The sequence below is a fragment of the Leuresthes tenuis genome, unplaced genomic scaffold (genome assembly GCF_036924035.1).
Source record: "Leuresthes tenuis unplaced genomic scaffold, fLeuTen1.0.hap1 SCAF_20, whole genome shotgun sequence".
Classification (NCBI taxonomy): domain Eukaryota; kingdom Metazoa; phylum Chordata; class Actinopteri; order Atheriniformes; family Atherinopsidae; genus Leuresthes; species Leuresthes tenuis.
Genome location: NW_027325374.1, coordinates 11,625,861 through 11,646,129, shown reverse-complemented (window position 1 = coordinate 11,646,129; position 20,269 = coordinate 11,625,861). Strand labels below are relative to the sequence as shown.

The following is a 20,269-nucleotide window of genomic DNA, read 5'->3' as shown; positions in this document are numbered from 1 at the left end:
TAAATAACTTTTGACTCGTTGATCCAAATTTCAAAAACAAGATATCGTTGGAATCCTTGGATCATGACGATTCCAACGCACCCTATGACGTCATTTTCCGTCTAACTAGATTTTCCGCCATCTTGGATTTTGTTGAAAACCTTAAAAAATTTTCACAGGTCACAAATTTTGACCAATTCTCATGAAAATTGGCACAGATTATCTTTGGACCAATCCGCACAAAAGTTGCTCGTTTTTTTCTTCAATTTCGACTTTGTTCACTAACTACAACCAATCAAAGTTAGCGGCGACTACGCCAAAAAGAACGTGAGGCTATATCTCATCAACAATTTAATCTTTTTACATCAAACTCATAACACATATTTATAACTTGATTGTAAAAAGGCCCAAGAATTTTGGAAACCTTTGACCTATAGGTGGCGCTATATTTCGAAAAAATGCATTTTTGCTCATATCTTTGGACACGTTTGTCCAAATGTCATAAATGACGTACCATTGTAATCCGTGGATATAGCCGAGGTCAACGAATCCTATGACGTCATTCGCGCCAACTTGGATTGTCCGCCATTTTGAATTATGTCAAAAACCTTCAAAACGCATTACAGGTCACCCAGATTGTCTGCTTTCCACGGGACTTGACATATAGAATGTTCAGACCAAGCCTCACAAGATCTATCATGTTGATTTTTTTATTTCGTTTCCCTTTGCCCGTAGCAGCCAATCAAACTCAACAATGACGCGCCAAACGGGACGTGAGGCCATATCTCAGCAACCATTTGCTCTTTTGACATCAAACTTCTAACACAGACTCATGATCAAGTCTGTAAGAAGCCCAAGAAGTCTGGGGAACTTCCACCCAGAGGGGGCGCTATAAGTACAAAAACTGCATTTTGCTCATAGCTTTGGAGCCGTTGGTTCAAATTGGACAAATGAGGTACCGTTGGAATCCCTGGATGAAGACGAGTTCATCTCAATCACCAAACTTGGTCTATGGACTCATGATGCCTTTCTGAGCAGCCGCAGGCTTACCTGCTATTCTGCTAGACCCCGTATCGCTGCTTGCAGCTATATTTATTATTCTTCTACTTTCCGCCACCATTGAAGTCTATGGCAGCCCCATTAACGCAATGGTAAAAAGTTGTGAAATTTGGCACATCTATTTAGCACATTCCCATTAGCAAATTCAACAAATTTCGTGCCCAAATTCAAAACTCTCTAGCGCCACCAACATGTCAAAGTTTGAAGCTCATTCAGCTAAATAACTTTTGACTCGTTGATCCAAATTTCAAAAACAAGGCATCGTTGGAATCCTTGGATTATGACGAGTCCAACGCACCCTATGACGTCATTTTCCGTCTGACTAGATTTTCCGCCATCTTGGATTTTGTTGAAAACCTTAAAAAATTTTCACAGGTCACAAATTTTGACCAAATCTCATGAAAATTGGCACATAGTATCTTTAGACCAATCCGCACAAAAGTTAGGAGATGGATTTTTCAATTTCGACTTTGTTATTTAGCTACATCAATTCAAAGTTGGCGGCGACTACGCCAAAAAGGACGTGAGGCCATATCTCAGCAACAGTTTAATCTTTTGACATCAAACTTATAACACATATTCATAACTCGATCCCAAACAGTCCCAACAATTATAGTGATCTTTGACCTATAGGGGGCGCTATATTTAGCAAAAATGCATTTTTGCTCATAACTTTGGACCCGTTTGTCCAAATTTCACATATGAGGTACCGTTGTAATCCCTGAATATATCCGAGGTCAACCAATACTATGACGTCATGTGCGCCATCTTTAATTGTCTGCCATTTTGAATTATATCAAAAACATTCAAAACGCATTACAGGTCACCCAGATTGTCTGATTTCCACGGGACTTGACATATAGAATGTTCAGACCAAGCCTCACAAGAGCTATCATGAGGAATTTTTTATTTTGTTTCGCTTTGCCCGTAGCAGCCAATCAAATTCAGCGATGACGCGCTAAACAGGACGTGAGGCCATATCTTAGCAACCATTTGATCTTTTGACATCAAACTTCTAACACAGACTCATGACCAAGTCTGTAAGAGGCCCAAGAAGTCTGGTGAACGTCCACCCAGAGGGGGCGCTATAAGTAGAAAAACTGCATTTTGCTCATAGCTTTGGAGCCGTTGGTTCAAATTGGACAAATGAGGTACCGTTGGAATCCCTGGATGAAGACGAGTTCATCTCAATCACCAAACTTGGTCTATGGACTCATGATGCCTTCCTGAGCAGCCGCAGGCTTACCTGCTATTCTGCTAGACCCCGCCATCGCTGCTTGCAGCTATATTTTTTCTTATTAGGGGTCTAGCAGCGAAGCTGCAGAACCCTATTGTTTTACTAGCTTTTCCTATTATTATTATTGATCTACTTTCCGCTGCAATTGAAGTCTATGGCAGCCCCATTAACGCAATGGTAAAAAGTTGTGAAATTTGGCACATCTAATTAGGACAGTCCCATTAGCAAATTCAACAAATTTCGTGCCCAAATTCAAAACTCTCTAGCGCCACCAACATGTCAAAGTTTGAAGCCCATTCAGCTAAATAACTTTTGACTCGTTGATCCAAATTTCAAAAACAACATATCGCTGGAATCCTTGGATCATGACGAGTCCAACGCACCCTATGACGTCATTTTCCGTCTAACTAGATTTTCCGCCATCTTGGATTTTGTTGAAAACCTTCAAAAAGTTTCACAGGTGACAGATTTTGACCAATTCTCATGAAAATTGGTACACAGTATCTTCGGACGAATCCGCACAAAGGATACGAAGCAGATTTTTAAATTTCGACTTTGTTCACCCAATACAACCAATCAAAGTTAACGGCGACAACGCCAAAAAATACGTGAGGCCATATCTCAGCAACCGGTTGGTCTTTTAATATCAAACTTATACCACAGACTCATAACTCAATCCCGAAGAGGCCAAAGAATTATAGTGATATTTGACCTATAGGTGGCGCTATTTTTAGCAAAAATGCATTTTTGCTCATATCTTTCGACCCCTTGGTCCAAATTTCACAAATGAGGTAAAGCTGGAATCCCTGAATATAGCCGAGGTCAACCAATCCTATGACGTCATTCACGCCATTTTTGATTGTCCGCCATTTTGAATTATGTCAAAAACCTTCAAAATGCATTAAAGGTCACCCAGATTGTCTGATTTCCACGGGACTTGACACATAGAATCTTCAGACCAAGCCTCACAAGAGCTTTCATGTGGAATCTTTTATTTAGTTTCCCTTTGCCCGTAGCAGCCAATCAAACTCAGCGATTACGCGCCAAACAGGACGTGAGGCCATATCTCAGCAACCATTTGCTCTTTTGACATCAAACTTCTAACACAGACTCATGACCAAGTCTTTAAGAGGCCCAAGAAGTCTGGTGAACGTCCACCCAGAGGGGGCGCTATAAGTAGAAAAACTGCATTTTGCTCATAGCTTTGGAGCCGTTGGTTCAAATTGGACAAATGAGGTACCGTTGGAATCCCTGGATGAAGACGAGTTCATTTCAAACACCAAACTTGGTCTATGGACTCACGATGCCTTTCTGAGCAGCCGCAGGCTTACCTGCTATTCTGCTAGACCCCGTATCGCTGCTTGCAGCTATATTTATTATTCTTCTACTTTCCGCCACCATTGAAGTCTATGGCAGCCCCATTAACGCAATGGTAAAAAGTTGTGAAATTTGGCACATCTATTTAGCACATTCCCATTAGCAAATTCAACAAATTTCGTGCCCAAATTCAAAACTCTCTAGCGCCACCAACATGTCAAAGTTTGAAGCTCATTCAGCTAAATAACTTTTGACTCGTTGATCCAAATTTCAAAAACAAGGCATCGTTGGAATCCTTGGATTATGACGAGTCCAACGCACCCTATGACGTCATTTTCCGTCTGACTAGATTTTCCGCCATCTTGGATTTTGTTGAAAACCTTAAAAAATTTTCACAGGTCACAAATTTTGACCAAATCTCATGAAAATTGGCACATAGTATCTTTAGACCAATCCGCACAAAAGTTAGGAGATGGATTTTTCAATTTCGACTTTGTTATTTAGCTACATCAATTCAAAGTTGGCGGCGACTACGCCAAAAAAGACGTGAGGCCATATCTCAGCAACAGTTTAATCTTTTGACATCAAACTTATAACACATATTCATAACTCGATCCCAAACAGTCCCAAGAATTATAGTGATCTTTGACCTATAGGGGGTGCTATATTTAGCAAAAATGCATTTTTGCTCATAACTTTGGACCCGTTTGTCCAAATTTCACATATCAGGTACCGTTGTAATCCCTGAATATATCCGAGGTCAACCAATACTATGACGTCATGTGCGCCATCTTTAATTGTCTGCCATTTTGAATTATATCAAAAACATTCAAAACGCATTACAGGTCACCCAGATTGTCTGATTTCCACGGGACTTGACATATAGAATGTTCAGACCAAGCCTCACAAGAGCTATCATGAGGAATTTTTTATTTTGTTTCCCTTTGCCCGTAGCAGCCAATCAAACTCAGCGATGACGCGCTAAACAGGACGTGAGGCCATATCTTAGCAACCATTTGATCTTTTGACATCAAACTTCTAACACAGACTCATGACCAAGTCTGTAAGAGGCCCAAGAAGTCTGGTGAACGTCCACCCAGAGGGGGCGCTATAAGTAGAAAAACTGCATTTTGCTCATAGCTTTGGAGCCGTTGGTTCAAATTGGACAAATGAGGTACCGTTGGAATCCCTGGATGAAGACGAGTTCATCTCAATCACCAAACTTGGTCTATGGACTCATGATGCCTTCCTGAGCAGCCGCAGGCTTACCTGCTATTCTGCTAGACCCCGCCATCGCTGCTTGCAGCTATATTTATTGATCTACTTTCCGCTGCAATTGAAGTCTATGGCAGCCCCATTAACGCAATGGTAAAAAGTTGTGAAATTTGGCACATCTATTTAGCACATTCCCATTAGCAAATTCAACAAATTTCGTGCCCAAATTCTAAACTCTCTAGCGCCACCAACATGTCAAAGTTTGAAGCCCATTCAGCTAAATAACTTTTGACTCGTTGATCCAAATTTCAAAAACAAGGCATCGTTGGAATCCTTGGATCATGACGATTCCAACGCACCCTATGACGTCATTTTCCGTCTGACTAGATTTTCCGCCATCTTGGATTTTGTTGAAAACCTTCAAAAGGATTCTTCGTTCACACATTTTAACCGATTCTCATGAAAATTGGCACAGACTATCTTTGGACGAATCCGCACAAAAGTTAGGAAGCGGATTTTTCAATTTCGACTTTGTTCACCCACAATAACCAATCAAATTTGGCGGCGACTACGCCAAAAAGGACGTGAGGCCATATCTCAGCAACAGTTTAATCTTTTGACATCAAACTTATAACACATATTTATAACTCGATCCCAAACAGTCCCAAGAATTATAGTGATCTTTGACCTATAGGGGGCGCTATATTTAGCAAAAATGCATTTTTGCTCATAACTTTAAACCCGTTTTTCCAAATTTCACAAATGAGGTACCGTTGTATTTCGTGGATATATCCGAGGTCAACCAACCCTATGACGTCATTCGCACCATCTTGGAATGTCCGCCATTTTGAAATATGTCAAAAACCTTCAAAATGCATTACAGGTCACCCAGATTGTCTGAATTCCATGGGACTTGACACATAGAATCTTCAGACTAAGCCTCACAAGAGGTATCACCTTGAATTTTTAAATTCGCTACCGTTTGCCCGTAGCAGCCAATCAAACTCAGCGCTGACACGCCAAATAGGACGTGAGGCCATATCTCAGCAACCATTTAATCTTTTGACATCAAACTTCTAACACAGACTCATGACCAAGTCTGTATGAAGCCCAAGAAGTCTGGTGCACTTCCACCCAGTGGGGGCGCAATAAGTAGAAAAACTGCATTTTGCTCATAGCTTTGGAGCCGTTGGTTCAAATTGGACAAATGAGGTACCGTTGGAATCCCTGGATGAAGACGAGTTCATCTCAAACACCAAACTTGGTCTATGTACTCATAATGCCTTCCTGAGCAGCCGCAGGCTTACCTGCTGTTCTGCTAGACCCCGCCATCGCTGCTTGCAGCTATATTTAGGGGTCTAGCAGCGAAGCTGCAGAACCCTATTGTTTTACTAGCTTTTCTTATTATTAGGGGTCTAGCAGCGAAGCTGCAGAACCCTATTGTTTTAGTAGCTTTTCTTATTATTCTTCTACTTTCCGCTGCAATTGAAGTCTATGGCAGCCCCATTAACGCAATGGTAAAAAGTTGTGAAATTTGGCACATCTAATTAGGACAGTCCCATTAGCAAATTCAACAAATTTCGTGCCCAAATTCAAAACTCTCTAGCGCCACCAACACGTCAAAGTTTGAAGCCCATTCAGCTAAATAACTTTTGACTCATTGATCCAAATTTCAAAAACAAGGTATCGTTGGAATCCTTGGATCATGACGAGTCCAACGCACCCTATGACGTCATTTTCCGTCTAACTAGATTTTCCGCCATCTTGGATTTTGTTGAAAACCTTCAAAAAGTTTCACAGGTCACAAATTTTGACCAATTCTCATGAAAATTGGCACACAGTATCTTTGGACGAATCCGCACAAAGGATACGAAGCGGATTTTTCAATTTCGACTTTGTTCACCCATTACAACCAATCAAAGTTAACGGCGACAACGCCAAAAAGGACGTGAGGCCATATCTCAGCAACCGGTTGGTCTTTTGACATCAAACTTATGACACTGACTCATAACTCGATCCTTAACAGGCCTACGAATTTTAGTGATCTTTGACCTATAGGTGGCGCTATATTTAGCAAAAATGCATTTTTGCTCATAACTTTACACCTGTTTGTCCAAATATCACAAATCAGGTACCGTTGGAGTCCCTGGATATAGCCAAGGTCAATAAATCTCATGACGTCATGCGCGCCATCTTGGATTGTCCGCCATTTTGAATTATATCAAAAACCTTCAAAACGCATTACAGGTCACCCAGATTGTCTGCTTTCCACGGGATTTGACATATAGAATGTTCAGACCAAGCCTCACAAGATCTATCATGTTGATTTTTTTATTTCGTTTCCGTTTGCCCGTAGCAGCCAATCAAATTCAGCAATGATGCGCCAAACAGGACGTGAGGCCGTATCTCAGCAACCATTTGCTCTTTTGACATCAAACTTCTAACACAGACTCATGATCAAGTCTGTAAGAGGCCCAAGAAGTCTGGTGAACGTCCACCCAGAGGGGGCGCTATAAGTAGCAAACATGCATTTTGCTCATAACTTTGGAGCCGTTGGTTCAAATTGGACAAATGAGGTACCGTTGGAATCCCTGGATGAAGACGAGTTCATCTCAAACACCAAACTTGGTCTATGTACTCAAAATGCCTTCCTGAGCAGCCGCAGGCTTACCTGCTATTCTGCTAGACCCCGCCATCGCTGCTTGCAGCTATATTTAGGGGTCTAGCAGCGAAGCTGCAGAACCCTATTGTTTTAGCTGGTATTCCTATTATTATTGATCTACTTTCCGCTGCAATTGAAGTCTATGGCAGCCCCATTAACGCAATGGTAAAAAGTTGTGAAATTTGGCACATCTATTTAGCACATTCCCATTAGCAAATTCAACAAATTTCGTGCCCAAATTCTAAACTCTCTAGCGCCACCAACATGTCAAAGTTTGAAGCCCATTCAGCTAAATAACTTTTGACTCGTTGATCCAAATTTCAAAAACAAGGCATCGTTGGAATCCTTGGATCATGACGATTCCAACGCACCCTATGACGTCATTTTCCGTCTGACTAGATTTTCCGCCATCTTGGATTTTGTTGAAAACCTTCAAAAGGATTCTTCGTTCACACATTTTAACCGATTCTCATGAAAATTGGCACAGACTATCTTTGGACGAATCCGCACAAAAGTTAGGAAGCGGATTTTTCAATTTCGACTTTGTTCACCCACAATAACCAATCAAATTTGGCGGCGACTACGCCAAAAAGGATGTGAGGCCATATCTCAGCAACAGTTTAATCTTTTGACATCAAACTTATAACACATATTTATAACTCGATCCCAAACAGTCCCAAGAATTATAGTGATCTTTGACCTATAGGGGGCGCTATATTTAGTAAAAATGCATTTTTGCTCATAACTTTAAACCCGTTTTTCCAAATTTCACAAATGAGGTACCGTTGTATTTCGTGGATATATCCGAGGTCAACCAACCCTATGACGTCATTCGCACCATCTTGGAATGTCCGCCATTTTGAAATATGTCAAAAACCTTCAAAATGCATTACAGGTCACCCAGATTGTCTGAATTCCATGGGACTTGACACATAGAATCTTCAGACTAAGCCTCACAAGAGGTATCACCTTGAATTTTTAAATTCGCTACCGTTTGCCCGTAGCAGCCAATCAAACTCAGCGCTGACACGCCAAATAGGACGTGAGGCCATATCTCAGCAACCATTTAATCTTTTGACATCAAACTTCTAACACAGACTCATGACCAAGTCTGTATGAAGCCCAAGAAGTCTGGTGCACTTCCACCCAGTGGGGGCGCAATAAGTAGAAAAACTGCATTTTGCTCATAGCTTTGGAGCCGTTGGTTCAAATTGGACAAATGAGGTACCGTTGGAATCCCTGGATGAAGACGAGTTCATCTCAAACACCAAACTTGGTCTATGTACTCATAATGCCTTCCTGAGCAGCCGCAGGCTTACCTGCTGTTCTGCTAGACCCCGCCATCGCTGCTTGCAGCTATATTTAGGGGTCTAGCAGCGAAGCTGCAGAACCCTATTGTTTTAGTAGTTTTTCTTATTAGGGGTCTAGCAGCGAAGCTGCAGAACCCTATTGTTTTAGTAGCTTTTCTTATTATTCTTCTACTTTCCGCCACCATTGAAGTCTATGGCAGCCCCATTAACGCAATGGTAAAAAGTTGTGAAATTTGGCCCATATCTTTAGGACAATCCCATTAGCAAATTCAACAAATTTGGTGACCAAACTCAAAACTCTCTAGCGCCACCAACATGTCAAAGTTTGAAGCCCATTCAGCTAAATAACTTTTGACTCGTTGATCCAAATTTAAAAAAACAAGGCATCGTTGGAATCCTTGGATCATGACGATTCCAACGCACCCTATGACGTCATTTTCCGTCTGACTAGATTTTCCGCCATCTTGGATTTTGTTGAAAACCTTCAAAAGGATTCTTCGTTCACACATTTTAACCGATTCTCATGAAAATTGGCACACAGTATCTTTGGACGAATCCGCACAAAAGTTAGGAAGCGGATTTTTCAATTTCGACTTTGTTCACCCACAATAACCAATCAAATTTGGCGGCGACTACGCCAAAAAGGACGTGAGGCCATATCTCAGCAACCAGTTGGTCTATTGACATCAAACTTATATCACAGACTCATAACTCAATCCCTAACTGGCCCAAGAATTGTGGCTATCTTTGACCTATAGGTGGCGCTATATTTAGCAAAAATGCATTTTTGAGCATATCTTTGGACCCGTTTGTCCAAATTTCACATATGAGGTACCGCTGTAATCCCTGGATATATCCGAGGTCAACCAATCCTATGACGTCATGTGCGCCATCTTTAATTGTCCGCCATTTTGAATTATATCAAAAACATTCAAAACGCATTACAGGTCACCCAGATTGTCTGATTTCCACGGGACTTGACATATAGAATTTTCAGACTGAGCCTCACATTAGCTTTCAAGTGGTATTTTTAATTCGCTACCGTTTGCCCGTAGCAGCCAATCAAACTCAGCGATGACGCGCCAAACAGGACGTGAGGCCATATCTCAGCAACCATTTGCTCTTTTGACATCAAACTTCTAACACAGACTCATGATCAAGTCTGTAAGAAGCCCAAGAAGTCTGGTGAACGTCCACCCAGTGGGGGCGCTATAAGTACAAAAACTGCATTTTGCTCATAGCTTTGGAGCCGTTGGTTCAAATTGGACAAATGAGGTACCGTTGGAATCCCTGGATGAAGACGAGTTCATTTCAAATGCCAAACTTGGTCTATGGACTCATGATGCCTTCCTGAGCAGCCGCAGGCTTACCTGCTGTTCTGCTAGACCCCGCCATCGCTGCTTGCAGCTATATTTATTATTATTCTTCTACTTTCCGCCACCATTGAAGTCTATGGCAGCCCCATTAACGCAATGGTAAAAAGTTGTGAAATTTGGCACATCTATTTAGGACAGGCCCATTAGCAAATTCAACAAATTTGGAACCCAAATTCAAAACTCTCTAGCGCCACCAACATGTCAAAGTTTGAAGCACATTCAGCTAAATAACTTTTGACTCGTTGGTCCAAATTTCAAAAACAAGGTATCGTTGGAATCCTTGGATGATGACGAGTTCAACGCACCCTATGCCGTCATTTTCCGTCTGACTAGATTTTCCGCCATCTTGGATTTTGTTGAAAACCTTCAAAAGGAAACTTCGTTCACAAATTTTAACCGATTCTCATGAAAATTAGCAGAGAGTATCTTTGGACGAATCCGCACAAAAGTTAGGAAGCGGATTTTTCAATTTCGACTTTGTTCACCCACAATAACCAATCAAAGTTGGCGGCGACTACGCCAAAAAGGACGTGAGGCCATATCTCAGCAACCAATTGGTCTATTGACATCAAACTTATATCACAGACTCATAACTCAATCCCTAACAGGCCCAAGAATTGTGGTTATCTTTGACCTATAGGTGGCGCTATATTTAGCAAAAATGCATTTTTGAGCATATCTTTGGACCCGTTTGTCCAAATTTCACAAATGAGGTACCGTTGTAATCCCTGGATATATCCAAGGTCAACCAATCCTATGACGTCATGTGCGCCATCTTTAATTGTCCGCCATTTTGAATTATATCAATAACCTTCAAAACGCATTACAGGTCACCCAGATTGTCTGATTTCCACGGGACTTGACATATAGAATTTTCAGACTGAGCCTCACATGAGCTTTCAAGTGGTATTTTTTAATTCGCTACCGTTTGCCCGTAGCAGCCAATCAAACTCAGCGATGATGCGCCAAACAGGACGTGAGGCCATATCTCAGCAACCATTTGCTCTTCTGACATCAAACTTCTAACACAGACTCATGACCAAGTCTGTAAGAAGCCCAAGAAGTCTGGTGAACGTCCACCCAGTGGGGGCGCTATAAGTACAAAAACTGCATTTTGCTCATAGCTTTGGAGCCGTTGGTTCAAATTGGACAAATGAGGTACCGTTGGAATCCCTGGATGAAGACGAGTTCATTTCAAACACCAAACTTGGTCTGTGGACTCATGATGCCTTCCTGAGCAGCCGCAGGCTTACCTGCTATTCTGCTAGACCCCGCCATCGCTGCTTGCAGCTATATTTAGGGGTCTAGCAGCGAAGCTGCAGAACCCTATTGTTTTAGTAGTTTTTCTTATTATTATTATTATTATTATTATTCTTCTACTTTCCGCTGCAATTGAAGTCTATGGCAGCCCCATTAACGCAATGGTAAAAAGTTGTGAAATTTGGCACATCTAATTAGGACAGTCCCATTAGCAAATTCAACAAATTTCGTGCCCAAATTCAAAACTCTCTAGCGCCACCAACATGTCAAAGTTTGAAGCACATTCAGCTAAATAACTTTTGAGTCGTTGATCCAAATTTCAAAAACAAGGTATCGTTGGAATCCTTGGATCATGACGATTCCAACGCACCCTATGACGTAATTTTCCGTCTGACTAGATTTTCCGCCATCTTGGATTTTGTTGAAAACCTTAAAAAATTTTCACAGGTCACAAATTTTGACCAATTCTCATGAAAATTGGGACAGAGTATCTTTAGACCAATCCGCACAAAAGTTGCTCGTTTTTTACTTCAAATTTGACTTTGTTCAACCAGTACATCCAATCAAAGTTGATGGCGACTACGCCAAAAAGGACGTGAGGACATATCTCAGCAACAGTTTAATCTTTTGACATCAAACTCATAACACATATTCATAACTCAATCTTAAAGAGGCCCAAGAATTTTGGAGACCATTGACCTATAGGTGGCGCTATATTTAACAAAAATGCATTTTTGCTCATATCTTTGGACCCGTTTGTCCAAATTTCACAAATGATGTATTGTTGTAATCCCTGGACATAGCCGAGGTCAACCAAACCTACGACGTCATTCACGCCATCTTTGATTGTCCGCCATTTTGAATTATGTCAAAATCCTCCAAAACATATTACAGGTCACCCAGATTGTCTGATCTCCACGGGACTCGACATATAGAATCTTCAGACCATGCCCCACAAGAGCTATCATGTGAAATTTTTATATTCACTTCCGTTTGCCCGTAGCAGCTAATCAAACTCAGCAATGACGCGCCAAACAGGACGTGAGGCCATATCTCAGCAACCATTTGATCTTTTGACATCAAACTTCTAACACAGAGTCATGACCAAGTCTGTAAGAAGCCCAAGAAGTCTGGTGCACTTCCACCCAGAGGGGGCGCTATAAGTAGAAAAACTGCATTTTGCTCATAGCTTTGGAGCCGTTGGTTCAAATTGGACAAATGAGGTACCGTTGGAATCCCTGGATGAAGACGAGTTCATTTCAAACACCAAACTTGGTCTATGGACTCATGATGCCTTCCTGATCAGCCGCAGGCTTACCTGCTATTCTGCTAGACCCCGTATCGCTGCTTGCAGCTATATTTAGGGGTCTAGCAGCGAAGCTGCAGAACCCTATTGTTTTACTAGCTTTTCTTATTATTATTATTATTCTTCTACTTTCCGCTGCAATTGAAGTCTATGGCAGCCCCATTAACGCAATGGTAAAAAGTTGTGAAATTTGGCACATCTAATTAGGACAGTCCCATTAGCAAATTCAACAAATTTCGTAACCAAATTCAAAACTCTCTAGCGCCACCAACATGTCAAAGTTTGAAGCCCATTCAGCTAAATAACTTTTGACTCGTTGATCCAAATTTCAAAAACCAAGGTATCGTTGGAATCCTTGGATCATGACGATTCCAACGCACCCTATGACGTCATTTTCCGTCTAACTAGATTTTCCGCCATCTTGGATTTTGTTGAAAACCTTCAAAAATTTTCACAGGTCACAAATTTTGACCAATTCTCATGAAAATTGGCACAGATTATCTTTGGACCAATCCGCACAAAAGTTGCTCGTTTTTTACTTCAAATTCGACTTTGTTCACCCAGTACATCCAATCAAAGTTGACGGCGACTACGCCAAAAAGCACGTGAGACCATATCTCAGTAACCGGTTAATCTTTTGACATCAAACTCATAACACATATTCATAACTCGATCTTGAAGAGGCCCAAGAATTTTGGAGAACTTTGACCTATAGGTGGCGCTATATTTAGCAAAAATGCATTTTTCCTCATAACTTTTGACCCGTTTGTCCAAATTTCACAAATGAGGTACCGTTGTAATCCGTGGATATAGCCGAGGTCAACGAATCCTATGACGTCATTCGCGCCATCTCGGATTGTCCGCCATTATGAATTATGTCAAAAACCTCCAAAACACATTACAGGTCACCCAGATTGTCTGATTTCCACGGGACTTGACACATAAAATCTTCAGACCAAGCCTCACAAAAGCTATTATGTGAAATATTTAAATTCGCTTCCGTTTGCCCGTAGCAGCCAATCGAACTCAGCAATGACGCGCCAAACAGGACGTGAGGCCATATCTCAGCAACCATTTAATCTTTTGACATCAAACTTCTAACACAGACTCATGACCAAGTCTTTGAGAGGCCCAAGAAGTCTGTTGCACTTCCACCCAGTGGAGGCGCTATAAGTAGACAAACTGCATTTTGCTCATAGCTTTGGAGCCGTCTGTTCAAATTGGACAAATGAGGTACCGTTGGAATCCCTGGATGAAGACGAGTTCATTTCAAACACCAAACTTGGTCTATGGACTCATGACGCCTTCCTGAGCAGCCGCAGGCTTACCTGCTATTCTGCTAGACCCCGCCATCGCTGCTTGCAGCTATATTTAGGGGTCTAGCAGCGAAGCTGCAGAACCCTATTGTTTTAGTAGTTTTTCTTATTATTATTCTTCTACTTTCCGCCACCATTGAAGTCTATGGCAGCCCCATTAACGCAATGGTAAAAAGTTGTGAAATTTGGCACATCTATTTAGCACATTCCCATTAGCAAATTCAACAAATTTCGTGCCCAAATTCAAAACTCTCTAGCGCCACCAACATGTCAAAGTTTCAAGCTCATTCAGCTAAATAACTTTTGACTCGTTAATCCAAATTTCAAAAACAAGGCATCGTTGGAATCCTTGGATTATGACGAGTCCAACGCACCCTATGACGTCATTTTCCGTCTGACTAGATTTTCCGCCATCTTGGATTTTGTTGAAAACCTTAAAAAATTTTCACAGGTCACAAATTTTGACCAAATCTCATGAAAATTGGCACATAGTATCTTAAGACCAATCTGCACAAAAGTTAGGAGATGGATTTTTCAATTTCGACTTTGTTATTTAGCTACATCAATTCAAAGTTGGCGGCGACTACGCCAAAAAGGACGTGAGGCCATATCTCAGCAACAGTTTAATCTTTTGACATCAAACTTATAACACATATTCATAACTCGATCCCAAACAGTCCCAAGAATTATAGTGATCTTTGACTTATAGGGGGCGCTATATTTAGCAAAAATGCATTTTTGCTCATAACTTTGGACCCGTTTATCCAAATTTCACATATGAGGTACCGTTGTAATCCCTGAATATATCCGAGGTCAACCAATACTATGACGTCATGTGCGCCATCTTTAACTGTCTGCCATTTTGAATTATATCAAAAACATTCAAAACGCATTACAGGTCACCCAGATTGTCTGCTTTCCACGGGACTTGAGATATAGAATGTTCAGACCAAGCCTCACAAGAGCTATCATGTTGATTTTTTTATTTCGTTTCCGTTTGCCCGTAGCAGCCAATCAAATTCAGCGATGATGCGCCAAACAGGACGTGAGGCCGTATCTAAGCAACCATTTGCTCTTTTGACATCAAACTTCTAACACAGACTCATGATCAAGTCTGTAAGAGGCCCAAGAAGTCTGGTGAACGTCCACCCAGAGGGGGCGCTATAAGTAGCAAACATGCATTTTGCTCATAACTTTGGAGCCGTTGGTTCAAATTGGACAAATGAGGTACCGTTGGAATCCCTGGATGAAGACGAGTTCATCTCAAACACCAAACTTGGTCTGTGTACTCATAATGCCTTCCTGAGCAGCCGCAGGCTTACCTGCTTTTCTGCTAGACCCCGTATCGCTGCTTGCAGCTATATTTATTATTGATCTACTTTCCGCTGCAATTGAAGTCTATGGCAGCCCCATTAACGCAATGGTAAAAAGTTGTGAAATTTGGCACATCTAATTAGGACAGTCCCATTAGCAAATTCAACAAATTTCGTGGCCAAATTCAAAACTCTCTAGCGCCACCAACATGTCAAAGTTTGAAGCCCATTCAGCTAAATAACTTTTGACTCGTTGATCCAAATTTCAAAAACAACATATCGCTGGAATCCTTGGATCATGACGAGTCCAACGCACCCTATGACGTCATTTTCCGTCTGACTAGATTTTCCGCCATCTTGGATTTTGTTGAAAACCTTCAAAAGGATTCTTCGTTCACAAATTTTAACCGATTCTCATGAAAATTAGCACAGATTATCTTTGGACAAATCCGCACAAAAGTTAGGAAGCGGATTTTTCAATTTCGACTTTGTTCACCCACAATAACCAATCAAAGTTGGCGGCGACTACGCCAAAAAGGACGTGAGGCCATATCTCAGCAACAGTTTAATCTTTTGACATCAAACTCATAACACATATTCATAACTCGATCTTGAAAAGGCCCAACAATTTTGGAAACCTTTGACCTATAGGTGGTGCTGTATTTACCAAAAATGCATTTTTGCTCATAACTTTCGACCCCTTGGTCCATATTTCACAAATGAGGTACCGTTGTAATCCGTAGATATAGCGGAGGTAAACGAATTCTATGACGTCATTCGCGCCATCTTGGATTGTCCGCCATTTTGAATTATATCAAAAACCTTCAAAACGCATTACAGGTCACCCAGATTGTCTGATTTCCACGGAACTTGACATATAGAATCTTCAGAACAAGCCTTACAAGAGCTATCATGTGAAATTTTTATATTCACTTCCGTTTGCCCGTAGCAACCAATCAAATTCAGCGATGACGCGCCAAACAGGACGTGAGGCCATATCTCAGCAACCATTTAATCTTTTGACATCAAACTTCTAACACAGACTCATGACCAAGTCTGTATGAAGCCCAAGAAGTCTGGTGCACTTCCACCCAGTGGGGGCGCTATAAGTACAAAAACTGCATTTTGCTCATAGCTTTGGAGCCTTTGGTTCAAATTGGACAAATGAGATACCGTTGGAATCCCTGGATGAAGACGAGTTCATCTCAAACACCAAACTTGGTCTATGGACTCATGATGTCCTCCTGAGCAGCCGCAGGCTTGCCTGCTGTTCTGCTAGACCCCGTATCGCTGCTTGCAGCTATATTTTCTTTTGTTCTTTTTAACATCCTGGTACTTTTAAAGTATTCTCAGGATCTATGACCAAGGACCACAACAGAGTCAGCTGCTTTGCTGAGACTAGCTTCCCTAAATGACACAGTAGACTACTGAATGTGGACTGTCCAACTACTGTTTTCCCCAAATTCCCACAACATTGCCTATATGGCTCAAGGGACAGCATTATAATTATAAGTCTGTAAAATTAGATTGTTGGCCATTGCTACAGAGAGTACAATGTCTCAGCAATGGATTAGGCTGAAGATTTGTCCTAACTATATTGGTCCTCTTGAACCCTGATGCTGATCGTCTTCTGGCTTTTCTGTTGTATCTGTTGGCTTTTGTGTTGTATACTGGGGCGTTAGTGCCGTCTTTAACTTTAACGCCACTGTTGCCCGATTAGATTTTGTGTTGTTTGGCAAAAAAAAAGTCAAATCTAGAGAAGAAGAGAAGAGATGGAAAAAGAAAAAAATTAGAAATAAGACTGAATCATACAGCTGAATACTAGATCTCCTAATTAAGAAGCAGTTTATTATGCTAAAATTTGATGCCTTGCAAACATTAAAGTAAAGATACCATTATAATTGATAGTAATATATCAGTGTTTACTATAATTGACGATAACATTGAGAATTGATATCTGCTTTGATATTGTTTTCTTTACTTGCACTTCATAGGTAGGCTAAACATTTGGTTATGAGGAGGAAATGGAGTGACATGTAATTTTATAGTCTGATCCTGCTGTTAAAGTTAGAGTTCAGGGTCCTTACATACAAAAAACAACCTCAGAGCAAGCGAGAATAAAATATGGCTTGCAAACAATTGACATGTGAAGTCAACTTCACCATTTCACTAAAAACCAATGCTTCTGTCAGTAGCATCCGTGGTTGTGTTTGGTGCTAATTAGCAAATGTTTAAAGCTAAAACGTGATAAACACATGGTCTATTGATAAACAGCATATTTGTTAAATATTAGTATTGCAATCGTGTGGCTGTTCATACGCTAGTTTTAGATTTTAGCACAGCGTGGCCAAAATGATCTTACAGACACCAGAGCAGCATAGTTTTCTTTGGGAATGTTTTTGGGAAGCACAATACATAAAATACTGACTCAGCCTCATGGCAAATACTCACGTCAGAGGACAAGAGTTTGCATGACAAAGAAATTTTCCAAGAAAAACAACAAGTAAACTGATTTTGCTCTAATGAATGAACATGCTGACAGCAGTTTGGGTGAACCCTGACATTAATTGTTAAGCTTAACTGTTAATTTCTGTTTAACTGACAGCATTAATAACACCTGCCTGGCCCAGTTTGGCTACAAACATGTTCTGTCTCTAACGGAGGAAGTGAGCCGCTTCACAGAGGAGGTGAAAAAACAGATGGTGTCCAGGAACCGAGATGCCCCTGAGGGAGGCTTTGATGCCATCATCCAGGCTGCTGTGTGCAAGGTGGAGAAACATACAGCTTGGGCAGATTCTGTCTCACACACATTGCATGGATTTTATTTTACATTCCTTTTCTCAAATGTCACACAAATACAAAGAGTATGCAAGAATAAACAATGCAAGGAAAAAAATAGCTTGAAAGTAAATCAGAAACAACTTTGAAAAAATAAAGTGGAAATTGAATTAAATTCAATCTTAAAAACAGTTTTTATTTCTTCCATGGGGTCCAGGAGCAGATTGGTTGGCGACCAGATGCATCCCACCTGCTGATCTTCACTTCAGATGCCAAAACCCACGTGGCACTTGATGGTCGGCTGGCTGGAATTGTGCACCCCAATGATGGGCTGTGCCATCTAAACTCTGATAATATTTACAGCATGTCCACCACCATGGTTTGTTTATACATTGTAAAAGAGAATAAAAAGATCTAATTTAAACATGCAGGCTTGCGGAGGCACTTTAATTCCATTTGAGCTAACCACATTATCCGGTTTGGCCTACAGGATTACCCATCTCTTGCTTTGATCACAGAGAAGATGTCAGAGAACAATATAAACCTCATCTTTGCTGTCACCAACCCCGTGGTTCCCCTCTACCAGGTCAGTTCACACCGAGTTCATTCAAGTATTTTCTGACCTTTATATACATATATATGACCAAGTACTGAGAAGAAGACAAATCCCAGGCTACAGTCATCCTGAACATGCAGTAGTGCTTTTTTGTTTTAGCCCTCAAAACCGTTCTGGTTTTAAAAAATATTTCTTGGATGCTGCCCTACAGGGTGAATAGAAACTAAGAAATCACTTTTACACATTACAGACACTGCCTGGTATAAACTCACTTCTTAAACTGGAAACATTGTTAGAACTTTACATTTTACTGCAGCCACAGGATGGAAACTGGATTACAAACCTATGTAAATAAAGACTGAATGCTGCAATTTGTGCAAATCATTTTAACCTGACTAAATAGAAAGCTGTATAAAGACAACATATCTAATATTTAAAAGTAGAATTGTTGTTGCCCATTTTGAATTTGATGCATAAGTTTCATGTCAACATGTTCAGACATGTCTGTCACCTATCAAATACAGGGAAATGTTTGTATTGCCAGCAATTCAGTGGCAGCACTGAATCAAAAACAGACATGATTCTGTATCTGAAATCAGTCTGTGGGTTCATAAACACCTCAGAAAACCAAGGTCAAAAAACAAATCCAGATAGACCACAGCCTTCTTTTGGCCTTAGTTCATTTCAGATGGACTTATATATATAATATAATAATATAATTTTCAGAAATTAAGTATGCGGTTTTCTCTGGGCGATCTGTATGGTCAGTGGCGTGCGCAGACTTTTTGAAGGGCAGGGGCGGAAGGGGAGGAAAAAATAAATAAATCTACCCATGTAGTAACTTTGAAATGGCAGTTTGAGAAAAGATAATCCTGTAATTATACTCTTTTGTAACCTGAAAAGGTTTTGTATAGTAATAACTTTTTGCTCTTCATATGACTTCCACACACGCTATATAGTGACAGCAGTTTTCCAGTCTAACCATCTGTTTTCTAGAACTACAGTGAGCTGATTCCTGGTACGACAGTGGGGACACTGTCCAATGACTCGGGAAACGTTATTCAGCTCATACTGAAAGCCTACGCTGTAAGTGCCGCAGACGCACAGACACACACAGCTTTGGCCAGACGGCGTTAGAGGGAATGACATGTGCTTGTTCACACACACACTGCATGAGTCATGTCGGGTCAGACTCTTAGTAGAAATACCACAATGGCTGAGGTGTGAAGTTGACCAAATGTAGATATTCATTCTAGCTGTGTTTTAAGTTTATTATGCATGCAAGAGATGGAGTTGATAAATTATTCTAGATTAAGTCTAGACTCTGGAGTTCTTGTCGGTTCATAAAGACAATGAAAAAAAAGTATCATGCTTATAAAGCCATTTTCAAACCTTTCATGTTTATGCATTTTCCACGGTTTCCTTTTGTTGGCGTTGTCAGAAAATTCGCTCTAAGGTGGAGCTGGAGCTGCAAGGTGTTCCAGAGGAGCTGTCACTGTCCTTTAACGCCACCTGTCTGAATGGAGAGCTCATCCCAGGCCTCAAATCCTGCTCTGGGCTCAAAGTAGGAGACACGGTTAGTTTC

At 40.9% G+C, this 20,269-nt stretch overlaps 1 protein-coding gene across 1 annotated transcript in view; it reads left to right on the top strand.

Annotated features, from left to right (window-relative positions):
* LOC140278158 (integrin beta-3-like) overlaps positions 1 to 20,269 on the top strand; it is a 48,222-nt gene that overhangs the window by 15,410 nt on the left and 12,543 nt on the right. Inside the window, exons 5-9 of the mRNA XM_072373095.1 lie at positions 17,956 to 18,118; positions 18,346 to 18,507; positions 18,619 to 18,714; positions 19,681 to 19,770; positions 20,126 to 20,260. Of these exons, the coding sequence (XP_072229196.1) occupies positions 17,956 to 18,118; positions 18,346 to 18,507; positions 18,619 to 18,714; positions 19,681 to 19,770; positions 20,126 to 20,260 (646 nt within the window). The remainder of the gene's footprint in view (positions 1 to 17,955; positions 18,119 to 18,345; positions 18,508 to 18,618; positions 18,715 to 19,680; positions 19,771 to 20,125; positions 20,261 to 20,269) is intronic.